Below are 14549 nucleotides of genomic sequence, written 5' to 3' on the forward strand. Positions count from 1 at the left end.
ATCTTCAAACTTGTAATCAAATCTGTACCGACCAGGTCATCGGGTATGATGACGTGGACAAGAGAAAGGTAGGTGGTCAAGAAGTCAACGTAGTCGCCGTATGTAGAAGCGGCGTTCTGCGGTATACGTAATCGGTTATCGCCGAGATGTGTCACCGCCCGAGAGAAAGACATCGCCTAAGCAGGATTTCGCCCAAGCAGGACGTTGCCCAAGCAAGACATCGCCTAAGCAAGACGTCGTCCAAGCGAGACGTCGCCCAAGTAAGACATCGCCCGAAGACTCAACCCGCGTGACAGAAGCACTTCGCAGAAAAGAGGGCCCACACGATGGAATAACCCTAAGTTGGGTGGCGGCGCTGTGGGACCCTCCGCACATAATAAACGATCAAGTCAAAGGGGCACGTGACAATGCCCACGTGCTCATTAAAGATCTCCAAGGAAGGCTGCATGCATGACACGTGATTAATTAGGGCACCCACGAAGTATGATGGCGCGAGAGATACGACGCTCAAGTTAGAACCCAAGCGGCCACAAGGTTATTCATTGCACTCCAGATAAGGGAAGTCCATGTGCCAGATACGCTCAGATCCTAGGAATAGCGGCGCAAGGACCTTCTCCAAGGAACCCTAGATAAGAGCAGCAGCGCAAAGGTAAACCCTAGTTTCCACCTATATAAAGGGCACTAAGAGCCCTAGTAAGGGACAGTTTTTACAAGCTTTAACCTAATTCTCATAGTTACACAGAGCACTAAACCCTAGTTGTTCTTGACGGCGCACTCACTGTGAGAACAAGGAAATTGGGGCAACACCATTCTAGTTCACAGTTTTTAGTCACTCAGCACAGTTTCTTCGACCACCTCCCAAGGGTGTGTCACTTTGATGTTTCTCGCTAGCTGACTTGATCGTCGGAGTGCAAACGGCCGCGAGGGCGCCCCTTTGTTCACTTCTTTCAGGTACTCACAGACGGAGCAAGACGAAGGTGCCCTAGCTAGCGAGGACAGGCCACGCGCAAAGACGATCCCAGTCAGCCGGACGAAACAAAATCTTTAAACTTCAAGCTTCTATATCAACAATTTATGCCTTTATATATTTGTCTAAATTGGTCAATTGTCATATCTTTCAATGCTCGAGTATTTCCACTTAGGTGGAAGGATGTCGACCATATTATTATGAGAGAAAGAATGGAACTCATGGACATTTTTATGTACAAGGGTAGTTGGTTGAACTTCTACAATGTGGTAAGTGGAAGGTATCCCATATTGTATGAATTAGTTTTCTTTTTCAACAAACAATTGTGTTGGCTACTTTGACATGCTTAGTAGGCTAATTTTTTGTATGGGCATCTTCTCGAACTTGTGATTTAATGACATGCTTGATGTGTCGAGGACCATGACTCTATTGATTGTCTTTGATATTTCGAGGTTATCGATCATACATCAATATGTTCAGTTGGTCACCTAGAACTTGGAGTCTGTTGTATTGTTGGTTGAGTAACCTCACTCATTGTGTTATTGCTAGATGTTGACTTAATGTTGTTGTCAAACAAGTGATGACTCTTTTTACGACAAGTGTATTAAGTTAGAAATAATAATTTGTCCCTAAGAACAGATATCGAACCCACAAGGAACATTTATTTAAAATCCTAATAGTAACATTCACTAAGTATAAGAATATGTACAATAATTTGATTTGATCTGATATTGACAATAGTTTGCATGAAAATTAAATAAAAGAAAAGTAAAGAGTTATTAATTCAATTGGGAAATTTGGGATTAGGGTTCATCCTTTTCATTCTTTTGTATTTTGAAAAGCATAATAATATTTTATCTTTGCTTGATATTGATGCCCATATAAAATTCATTCATATCAATTTCTCGCATATAAAATTACTAAGATAGTCTCCTAAATATTGATTTATTGCATATTTATAAAAACTTCTTATCATTACAAGCAGATGTTGATAGCAATTAACATTTGAAATTTATTACCAGCATTCAAATATGTTAAACATTATCATTTAGGTTAGATGCTTATAAGTACTTTTTAGTCAAATCAAGGATCAAAATCATGATAAAACAAACATTAATAATAAAATGACATACCAATCATCAATCAAGAACATAATGTTATATTTAAATATCACTTCAATATATCATAGTTTGAACAAATTACTCTCAATACCAAATGGTAGAATTAACTACTTATGTCGAACATTACAACATAGGAAGCAAGAAAGAAGATCCAAGATGTACTTTCTCTTAACAAACTTTGATTATAATTTCTAAGTACCAAATGAAAGTCAATCTAAGAAAACTTGTAAATTCCATAAAAACTCGACAACTATAATAATACAAGAATAAAATAAAATAAAAATAAGTATTTCTTTAATTAATACTTACGTTGATAAATATTTGAACTTCTATAAATAATAAAATGCAACATAAAGTATATTCTATGACCCTATCCTTATATTTCACTTATGTGATTAGTTACTGAAATATTTAATTGAATTTCAAATAAGTTTGATAATAAGAACATTCCACTTATCTAAATATTTCGAGGTGAGTAGTACACCTTTCGAAATTTCGCAAAATATACAACAGTAATTAATTCTAACACACATCTTAATTTTATTATTTTAGTACACATATCTTTTATAAAAGATAATTTTAATAAACTGGAATAAACTCTTAACTGTACTTACTTTTATTATATAATTTTTGCGGGTTCACGGGCAAACTGCATATAACACTTATTCATCCTAAAATAAATCTTATTTTTTATTTTTTCATAAAATATAAATTTTAATGAAATCGATTAAACTCTTCGCCGAGTTTACTTCCTATATATAGCATTTTGCAGGCAGGTTTATAAGCAAATACTATATAACCCTAACTCATCCTAAAATATATCTTATTTTTCCTTTTTTAGTACAAATATGATTCGGTGTGAAGATTGTCAGAGAACTTTTTTGTAGTTTCAGTAGCAAACCGTAGACAACACAAATTCATTCTAAAATACATTTTATTTTTGTGTTTAAATAGAAATTTATTTCATAAAAGATAATTTGAATCCAATAGAATAAAAGATCCATAAATAGGAGGCTAAAGAGACGAAGAAAGAAAGAGAAATGTTTAATAAAGAAAACCTTAATATTTATTACCTCGTGTCATTTTCTAACTTTCCCTTTTCCTTTTCCTACGAATCCTCCACATCGTTAGCTCTTGAGATGTCTAAATCTGACCCGTTCATTTCTCCACTCTCTGTTCAACATTCTGCTTCACCCAAGAGGCCACCTTGGGAGCTTCTAATAATCACGTTTTCCCTCAAATCTCCAACCACATGTCGCCACGTCATCATGGTGATCTTCAGACATCACCACATCGTGTGCTCACCAGCACCTGATCATTTATGAACCACATAAAGACAGAGAGACAGAAATTTCGCCCTCTCTTTCTCTCTCTAAACCAAAAGTGTACCCAAGGAGCTTCGGGTGGGGAAGTTTCATGAACTGACTGGAGCTCAGTTGAATCTGCAAATCCCATTTCAGGTTTGCTTTAGTTTTCACCTTTGTGGCTGAAAGATTCAATTTTGTTATCCAGTCTAGGATTCCACACCCTGGATTTGTTTTCTCTAACCATTTTTGAAACCCTAGGATCTGATCTGAAAGGATATAAAATTTGTATTTTTGTTTTTCTGGTGCCCTTTTCATGTCTTTTCGTTCCTTCAGGGTGGTCGTTTTGCATGTGTTTTTTGTCGTTAGTTTTGTGTTAGATTTTTATTTTTCAAAATCTGAATGATAGCTGGTAGGAAGTTTTATGGTTCTATTTTCTTTTCTGGCTACTGATTCCAAATTTTATTGCATTTTGTTACAGGCACTGTGTTGTTTTCCCCTGTGTTATCTCCAGGGATTGCATCTTTGATCCCTTGTAGTGTGATCTTTTGTACTTATTTGTGTTATTCTAGCATTTCATTGATTTTTCTGTACACTGAGATTGTTGGGTGCTAAACATTGGGGAAGGTTGCTTGTAGACGAGAGATTTTTGTACTGCTTTAAATTTGTGCCAATGGAACACCATTTTGGTCAAGACGCTGCACCTGCATCTGGGTCCTTTGATAAGACTAGGGTTTTGAATGTGAAGCCATTAAGAACACTTGTTCCTGTGTTCCCTTCACCATCTAATCCTGCTTCATCTTCAGCTCCACAAGGGGGTGCCCCATTTGTCTGTGTTTCACCTTCTGGTCCTTTCCCTTCTGGGGTTGCACCCTTCTATCCATTCTTCATCTCCCCTGAATCCCAGAGGCTCTCTGAGCAGAATGCACAAACGCCCACTGGTCAACGTGTGCCTGCTGCTCCGATTTCTACTGCTCCTGCTGCTCCGATTTCTACTGCAGTTCCAATTAATTCATTTCGGACGCCAACTGGAGCTACAAATGGTGATGTGGGCACATCGCGAAGAAATACCCGAAGTTGGGGACAGGTCACAGAGGAAGATGGCTACAGTAATGTTGTGATAGAGGAAGTTGATGCAGATGCAAGAACTAGGAGTGGAAGGTCAAAGCGCAAGTTGCAGAAGAAGATAAAGGGACCGCAGAGTGGTGTTTCTGGGGATGTTGATCCAGATGCAGTGGCTGCTGATATTCTCAAGTCACTTAACCCATTGATTTTCGAGGTATTAAATCAACCGGAAGGTAGCAGGGACTCAGTTGCATATACACTCATGATATATGAAGTAATGCGAAGAAAGCTTGGACAAATTGAGGATTCAAATAGGGCCGCTAACTCTGGAGCAAAACGACCTGATTTGAAGGCAGGTGCACTTATGATGAATAAAGGGATTCGGACCAACAGCAAGAAACATATTGGATCTGTGTCTGGTGTTGAGATTGGGGATATTTTCTTTTTCAGATTTGAATTGTGCTTAGTGGGTTTACATGCACCTTCTATGGCTGGAATTGATTATATCGGTACCAAAACCAGTCAAGAGGAAGAGCCCTTAGCTGTAAGTATTGTCTCATCTGGAGGGTATGAAGATGATGTGGAGGATGGGGATGTGCTGATTTACAGTGGCCAAGGTGGGGTTAACCGTGACAAGGGAGCAAGTGATCAAAAGCTTGAAAGGGGAAATCTTGCTTTGGATAATAGTGCCCATAGAGGTAACGAAGTGAGGGTAATTAGGGGTTTGAAGGATTTGCATCATCCGACTGGGAAGGTATATGTCTATGATGGCCTTTACAAGATTCAAGATTCCTGGGTGGACAAAGCAAAATCTGGTTTCAATGTATTCAAGCATAAATTAGGAAGGTTGCCTGGACAGCCTCCAGCATATATGATCTGGAAATCCATTCAACAATGGACTGAGAAATCTGCTTCAAGAGCTGGGGTTATATTGCCTGATCTTACTTCTGGGGCTGAAAAAGTACCTGTTTGTCTTGTGAATGATGTTGATGCTGAGAAGGGCCCTGCATATTTCACTTACCTCCCAAATCTTAAAAATTTGAGGCCATCTCCTCCGTTGGAATCTTCTACTGGATGTTCTTGTGTTGGTGGATGCCAACCTAACAATTCTAACTGTCCTTGTGTTCAAACGAATGGTGGCTATTTACCATATTCTTCAGCCTCGTTAATTGCAGACCTAAAATCTGTTATATATGAGTGTGGTCCTTCTTGTCAATGTCCTTCTAATTGCCGAAACCGGGTTTCTCAAGGTGGCTTGAAGTTTCGTTTGGAGGTTTATAAAACCAAGAATAAAGGATGGGCTCTTAGATCATGGGATGCTATTCGAGCAGGATCTTTCATATGTGAGTATGCAGGGGAAGTCATAGATAGTGCCAGAGTGGAGGAGGAGCTTGGTGGTGAAAATCCTGACGATTACATTTTTGATTCTACTCGCATTTATCAGCAACTGGAAGTTTTTCCCGCTGACACTGAAGCTCCAAAAATCCCATCCCCTCTATATATATCAGCAATATATGAAGGGAATGTTGCTCGGTTTATGAACCACAGCTGCTCTCCAAATGTATTATGGCGTCCAGTCATACATGATAATAAGAATGTGTCAGATCTCCACATTGCTTTCTATGCAATTAGACATATCCCTCCTATGATGGAGTTAACCTATGATTATGGGACGGTTCTTCCTCTCAAAGCAGGTCACAGGAAAAAGAAATGCTTATGTGAATCTGTGAAATGCAGGGGTTACTTTTGTTAATTATTTGTCTAATGAATTTTGGATAAGGAGGTCTCTGAATGATAAGGATAAGGTTAGTCTACAATTTTCTAAATCACTTTGTTATAAACTAAATAATTTTTCTTTTTACCTTATCCATCCCTTTATCTCTATCTCACATCTTTCGGGATCAGTGATCAAGCTTTGGTATTGGTGATTTATTAATTTATGACATCAGGAAGTTTGTGACCTCCAGTTTTCTAATTTCTAACCCCCGTTTTTTCAATACTGAAACGAAGAACTAGGTGTTTAGTAGATTTATGTAATTTTGAGATAAATACACGTTGATTTTAAAAGGGTTAAATAAGTTTTTGGTACTTTCAAAATTGGTCTATATTGAAATTGGTACCTCTAATATTTTTTAAGTGTTTTTGATACCCAACATTTAATAAATATGCAAAGCTCTTAACAGGAACTTTATTACTCTTGAATTAACTGTGTTTACATGTAATCATCTTGTAAGATATTTGAAGGAATGTTGGCATGTGCGTTAAGTTAAAAGTAACAGAATAAATATCAGGACCAAATTCACATATTTATTGAAGAGTATCAAAATCACTGAATGTTTTTTGGAGGTACCTATTTTAATATGGACCAATTTAGCTGGTACCAAAACCTTAGTTATCCCTTTTTAATTGCAAGCAAGACTATGCTTGTGCAGTTTTGTTTATTAAATTAATTATATTGTTATTCCCGTCTTTTATTATCATTGAAATATATTTTCCTCCTTTATTGTGTCATCCCTGAATCCTGATGCATGAATGTTTTTATGACTAACATAACATGTATACTTGAAATCCTATATTTGATCCAACCATGGCAATAATGAATCAATTATTACTTATTGAAGTGTATTGATTGAGTACAGGACTAACTGACAATGTATTTGTTTTCTAAGCTAAAAGGTGTTTCTTACATTCTTAACCAATATTTAACTTGTCCTTTCAGGTGTATAATTTATGTCTTTGTGGCGTAGAAATAGCATAAATGTAGAACATGATTTATGCCGTTGCTACTTGTTTCTCAGCTCTAGCTGTAAAGCCAGACAGCAGGAATCAGGATGGAACTATGTAGAAAGATGTTTAGCAGACAAACTTTTCTTTTTGGCAAACCTAGTAAATTGGCACATGAAAAATCAAGTTGTCTATTTACTGATGTGGGTAAGTTAAGTTGTAAAAGTTAACTGTAAGACACAGTTTGTGTAGATTCTTTTTCTGCTGTTAGATACATTTTTTTTTTCTCTTCGTGGGATGGATTTTGACTAGTGCTGTTATCAGTCCACATATTGAACTAGATCTGTAGAATTGGATATTTAAGTTTGTTACAATCATTTCCAGAAATCATCCTAATTTTCTATTCTTTTGCATTTTTTGCCTGTTGATGATCCAATCCTACAAATAACCGATAGTTTAAACTTACTAGTATAGCTCTGGTTAGAAAGTTCTGAAGATGTACTCTTTTTGATGTTGAAACTACAGAAAATGGATATTTGAATACTTACTAGAAATCTATGTTTAAAAAGAAATTTATAAGGGTTTATAAGGTCTTATTTTGAGATGGTATATTACTTTATGGTTATTGTGTCACATGACACTTTTTTCTGCAAATGATATTTAACTTAGTAAATAACATCATTTGATATTTAATTTCCTGGATAACATCATTTTTGTTCATGGTGAGAATTTGGTTAAACCGAACTCTCATCTTTGCTTTTTATTTCGCAAAATCGTAAAATAAGAGGTTTTCGGAATTTGGTTTTTGAGAGCCAAATTTTGTGGGTATTCTTTTTTTCTGATAATGAATAGGAGCAAAAAATATTTGTAAGTTTTAATTTTCAAATTTTATATTTCCTTCAATTTTAATTTTATAAATATTTAAATTCATTATAAAACAAAATTTAATAATTTAACCTTGTAAACTTTATTAATTTTTCTCTCATTTAAAATTAATTTAAAAATTTAAAACATTTCTTACTTATAAAAAAGTTTTTAAAAGTTATTTTATTTTTCTTAAATTTATTTTATTTTATATTATATTTTCTTTTCTTTTTTTTCCTATTCACTCTTCACAAAGTAAAAAGAAATAAAAACATCAAAATTTGGTTACCGCATAACTAATTTTGAATGAATATTCGTACAACCAACTAAAAGAACTTTCTCCACTCATTCATTATAAAAAATTATTCCCGGACTTTCTTCCTCAAAACCAAATAAAAATAAATAAGAAACAAATCTTTAAAACTGAATGCTCACCATGCATAAAAATTATGTTATCCAGAAAATAAAATACAAAAGGGTGTTATTTACGAAATTAATTAAAAAATATGCCATTTGGAAAAAAAAAGTCCACATATGAAAAAATGATCTAATTAAAGTAAATTTTTGTGGGTAAATTCCCTATCTAACACCATTTACACTTTTATTTCCCTAACTAGCATTCTTTTGTTTTTATTTCCCTAACTAGTGCTCTTTTGTTTTTATTTCCCTATCTAGGATCCTTTTATTTTTTATTTCGTTATCTAGCACCATTTCAAAAATAAATAAATAAATAATAATTTATTTATTTTTTGATAATTTTAATTTTGAATGCATTAAAAAATAAATATTTTTAATGTTTAAAATAGTTAGAAATATAATTAATGAATAAAGAAATGAGTTTTTATAAAATAAACTAAAAAAAATTAAAATGTTTAGTTTAAAATTATTTTTTTTAAGAATGAAGAAAATAAAAAATTAAACCCTACACAACATAAAAGTTGAATCTATAAACATAAATTACTATTTATTTTTATTATTATTGATGATGTAATCATGTTAATTTCAAGTAAAAAATACATGACATAATTACAAAAAAACCAAAGTCAATTAGTATTAATTAATAGTGGATATACAAGTAATATTGAAGTGTCTATCCTAAATGCAAAATCCTAAAAAAAAACTAATGCAAATTTTACCCTTAATGCTTAAAAAGAGAAGCAAAAAATGAAAAAAAAAGTCTAGAAAATAAAAACAGCAACAATAAAAAAAAAAGAATGGTAGAAAAAATATAATAACTAAAAACATAAAATATATAAAATAAAGGCAAAACAAATTAAGATAAAGATATATAAAAATAAATTCAAATAAGATAAATATTAGAGATATAAGACGATACTAAATAAGTATATGTTGATAATAAAAATGAATATAAATGAAAGATGATAATTCATTTAATATTTTCTTCAATGGTACATTAAATAGTTTGTGCGAAATGAAACATAATTAATGACGAGAAGTGCACAATCCAGTAATGTTGGGACATATTCTTTATGTCTGTCTTGGTGTTTGACAATATGAACATTTTTTATTCGATTATGTTGTTCTTTTATGTCCATATCATTCCTTATTTAACTTTGTTTTTTTATAATTATGTCATGTATTTTTTACTTCAAATTAACATAATTACATCATCAATAATAATAAAAATAAATACTAATTTATGTTTATATATTTAACTTTTATGTTGTTGTAGAGTTTAATTTTTTATTTTATTCATTCTTAAAAAAATAATTTTTAAACTAAACATTTTAAATTTATTACTTTTTTATTTTTATTTTGTAAAAACACATTTCTTTATTCATTAATTATATTTCTAACTATTTTAAACATTAAAAATATTTATTTTTTAATGCATTCAAAAATTAAAATTAAAAAAAATTAATTTATTATTTTTTAATTTATTTTTGAAATGGTGCTAGATAGGGAAATAAAATAATAAAAGAGTGCTAGATAGGGAAATAAAAATAAAAGAGTGCTAGATAGGGAAATAAAAACAAAAGAGTGCTAGTTAGGGAAATAAAAGTGTAAATAGTGCTAGATAGGGAATTTATCCAAATTTTTTTGTTCTCAAATTAATTTTTATTTATTTTTGTTGGTATGAGGATAATAAAAAAAATAATTTTCTTGAGTTCTTTCACAATAATCATTTCAGTGTACTGTAGATCTTCAAGGTTGCTTTAGTAGGAGATATTGTAAAAGAAAGATGTTGTGACAAGATCCTATAAATCAAGTAATTTTTTTTTTGTCTAGTGGGAATATGAAGTTTTGGAAAATATGTTCTTTTTTTATTTAATTTTAAAAAAATATTTCCAAGAAATAATGTTTCTAGGAATGATATTTGTTCATGTCCATAAGATAATGATAGAGTTGGACTATCCTAATTTTTAATTTCTAGTAAAATGGAAATTTTACTGCATGAAAAGTATTCTTATTTTATTAAATTATTTACTGTGATTAAGAATGAAAGTTTTTATTAAAAGTAACATATCGTTCTTTAATTCTAAAGAAACAATATTAGTAGTTTTAGGCATATTGCTCACCATTTAAATAAATTTTGATTAATTTTTAAAATCATAATTTTCAGGATCGTAAAGGAATGATGATCCTAAATCCTAAATTATAAAAGAATCTATCAAAAAGTAGAAACAAAATAAAAGAATTAAAATTTTTTCTAAGAAACTCTCCTAAAATTTCCATTATTTTGAGAATTTTTTGAATTTGATATTTAGAAAAGCTATTTTAGTATATGATGTTTATGGTTATTTACAATTTAAATTCTCTTAATTATGATTCATGCGCTTAAGTTGAAATGTTTAAACTATTTAGTCAAGACTTTCAAAATGACTTATGATAATTTATAATTATTATTATTTGAAGTTTACTTGGGTTTATTTCTTTTTTAAAAACTTGTAATTATGAGAAAGACTTAAATCCGGGCATTCACGCCAGGACAGATTAAGGTTGGTTTAGTTTTGTTTCCCCTTAAAAGTAGTTGACTGAAATTTTTTTATATATTAGAAATTATTTAAAAAAAGAAATACATATTTTTAGAAAATGAATATTTGTTTACGGAACATCAGAGAAAAATAAGAAGAAAAATTAAAATTATTTTTTTATTATAAATTAAAATTAACTTATAAGTTAATTATAATTTTTTATTTATTTTTTAACTTATGCTGAATTAATTTTATCTATAAGAAAACTTATGAACAAATTTATCTAAACCAATACCAAATAATCAGAATTAGAGCTATTAAAAGAGCCACTCCAAACCCTTTTTAATAATTTATACCATATTTTTATGATCTCAAATCAAATTTAATAAGTGTTTATTGGATCAGATTATATTACAACCCAACTTTACATAATTCAACTCAATTAGATTGAGTTGAATTTCATTTATGATTACGTCAAATTCAACCTAATCCAAACTAATTCATTCTTATAGAGGTTGAGTGATGAATTTAGTAAAAACAACCAATACTCACTTTTTTATTTTTTTTATAGACAAATTATGTTATACTTTTCTTTTCTACGTCTTGAATTAGTTTAGACAAACTTATTATATCGTACTTGAAACTTTAAATTAATTTTTGCAAAGTTTGTTATTTTTAATTAGGTTGTGATCCGATCGGTCATCGGTAGTCGATGACGTCAGCATCAGAGAACCATGTGGACCACTCGAAGGGTGACACGTGGACCAGGTGGCAGAGAGGTCAGGGGGACGATCGCCAAGAGAGGTGATCGGTGGTCAGTAACCAAGTTACCACCGACAGATCAGGCGGCAGAGAGGTCGGGGGATAGATCACCCAGAATGGTGATCGGTGGTCAGTAGCCAAGTGGCCACCAGCAGACCAGTTCCCAGACTCGCGCCTGGAGGCAGAGCGCGAGAAGCGAATAAACACTGATCAGTCATCGGGTGTATTGTCATCGGGGTCTCGTGTTACACGCAGTTAAACTGGGACTGAGGTTCCCAGCGAGAGCGTTACGCATGGATCTCACATGAGCACACCTCAGGGAATCATGCACGAGAATGGCCTGAGGGAACTAGTAAGCCAGTTAGTGATTGGTGATTCCCTCAACCCATTACGTGCGTGGCATCGTGAAGGGTAAGTCGCCTACGCAGAGAGCAACGTTTGGTGAGTGTGCCTAGACCAGCCACACCCGACGTTCTCCTAAGAGTATGCGATTTACCCAGATAAGAGAAACATCCTGAGTTACTCCGCAAGGGCGTAACTTAGGCACACAAAGAGAGGCGCTAGAGCCCTTCCAGTAAGTGACACGTGTGTGGTTAGATGTGAGTTGCAGGCCTCCACGTGTCATCATCTGAGAGGGGTGCGGTCCAGACAAGAGAGCACTTCGTACCACTGAAGGTACAGACAGGCGCAGCCAAGCGCAGAGACGCGCAGACATGCTCAGACTCTCACGCTCCCCACTGCTAATTCTGAAGGTACGCTTTCTCTGAAAAGCATAACAGGGTTCTGACACATGCCAGAAAAGCATAACAGAATTCTGTTATGCCCAGAAGCAGGGAAAGAGAGATAAAAGAGAGAATCAGGGTGAGACTGAAGGAGGAGAAAAAAAGAGACGAAAAACAGAGTGCAAGAGTTCTCACACACACGCTACTAGTTTTCTAGTCTTTGGTGGTTCTGTGGACTAACTTGATCGTCGGAGTGCAAACGGCCGCTAGAGGCGCCGTCTGTGTGTTTTGCAGGTCACGTTTGGAGAAGCAAGAGAAGGTTCTGAGGGTGATTCTGCAGAAGACGCAGTCGCGTAGACGGGGCAGAGAGTGCTACGAAGCGATTCCTCCACGTTCGAGTTGCCTGCAGGATCATTTGGCGCCCACCGTGGGGCTCGAGTGAATCGTTGTCCCATATATACCACAGTTTCAAAGACTTACCAGAGTTTTTATCAGTTTCCTTGATAGAGAAAGATGCCTAGAAACAGACAGCCATCACCTGCGCCATCCGCTGACGAAGGAGCTGTGACAATGGCGCAGGTCCTGGAAATGGTGCGCACGCTGCAGGATAACGCCGCAGCGTCAAAGGTTGAACAAGAGAGGATGCAGACGGAGTTAGCTGCGTCGCAGAACAGGAACGACGAGCTGAATCGCGTCAATGAGGAGTTGAGAAGGACGCTGCAGGCGCAGAGGGAACACATGGTTGACGAAAGGGTGTCTAGACAGCCCTCACCTCCAAGAGCGTTCCCCATGCCATTCTCCCCTGAGATCATGGGAACCATGGTGCCTCCCAACCTGGTGGGGTTGAAGGCATCGTTCAAGGGGGTAGAAGACCCGGAGGCGCATCTGACGGCGTTCCACACCCAGATGATGTTGTCTGGGGGTTCAGACGCTGTCTACTGCAAAATGTTTATGAGTACGCTCAGCGGAATCGCCATGGAGTGGTTCGTAAGCCTACCAGAAGGACACATCACGTCTTTCTCTCAGTTCTCGAAGCTCTTCATTGAGCAATACATCGTCAACAAGGCACCTGCAGTAGTGTCATAGGACTTGTTCGACGTGCGCCAGTACCAAGGTGAGTCGCTGAAAGACTACCTCAACCGCTTTGGAGCACAAGTGGTTAGACTGCCCAGCAAAGATGAAGATATGCTGGTGCACGCGTTTAAGAAGGGAGTGCTGCCTGGCCCCTTCAGCGAGTCTCTCATCAGGAGCCATCCCAGCACCTTTGCAGAGATTCGACGACGTGCGGTGGCGCACATAGTGGCAGAAACAGAGGTTTCTGAGAAGAGTGGAAATGCTGCACCACCCAGACCGCGTGGAGGGCAAGGAAAGCCACAGCAAGCAAGGGTGCATGAGGCCAAGGAGGGGAAGAAGGTGCGGGAAAAACCTCGTCCCTATGCACCAGGCAAAGACCAGAGCAGGGGGCGTGCAAGGGAGAATAACGCACCCCCGAGATACAACTTCATGGTAGGATTGGCGGATCTCATCGCCCTTCCTGCTGTAGCAGCAAGACTACGAGTACCAGAGAAGACAGATAAGGTACTTGGAAGGAAGAAGAATGAATGGTGTGAGTTTCATCAGGCCTTTGGCCATACGCTTCATTCCTGTTTGGCGCTGGGACACCAACTGGCAGAGTTGGTGAAGTCTGGTTTTCTAGCAGATTACCTGCGTGAGCCGCACGGTGATCGCGCGTCAGGATCCCAGACTGGAGAACAACAGCATGAAGTCCCTGTGCATGGGGAAGTGCAGACGATCGCGGGAGGCTTCTCTGGTGGGGGATGCACGGCTTCACAAAGAAGGAGATACGCTCGATCGGTGATGGCGGTAGATGCAGTGAATGAGAGTCATTACCCTGAAGTGGACATTATCTTCAGGAAAGCTGACCTACGGGACGTTGTCCCGCACGACAACGACCCCGTGGTCATTTCTCTCATCACAGCAGGAAGACGAGTGCATAGAGTACTCGTGGATCAAGGAAGCTCGGCGGATGTCATGTTCTGGCCAACATTCAACAAGCTACAGTTGTCCCCTGATCAGTTAAGACC

At 35.9% G+C, this 14549-nt stretch overlaps 1 protein-coding gene across 1 annotated transcript; it reads left to right on the forward strand.

The window, feature by feature from the left end:
* Positions 1-3295: 3295 nt before the first annotated feature.
* On the forward strand, positions 3296-7594 carry LOC137813804 (histone-lysine N-methyltransferase, H3 lysine-9 specific SUVH1). Its single transcript, XM_068616233.2, has 3 exons — positions 3296-3548; positions 3874-6262; positions 7177-7594. Exon 2 carries the CDS (start codon positions 4066-4068, stop codon positions 6208-6210), a length of 2145 nt encoding a protein of 714 aa, XP_068472334.2. The 5' UTR covers positions 3296-3548; positions 3874-4065; the 3' UTR covers positions 6211-6262; positions 7177-7594.
* Positions 7595-14549: the final 6955 nt, after the last annotated feature.

The sequence above is a fragment of the Phaseolus vulgaris genome, chromosome 1, assembly GCF_051622355.1.
Source record: "Phaseolus vulgaris cultivar YP4 chromosome 1, ASM5162235v1, whole genome shotgun sequence".
NCBI lineage: Eukaryota > Viridiplantae > Streptophyta > Magnoliopsida > Fabales > Fabaceae > Phaseolus > Phaseolus vulgaris.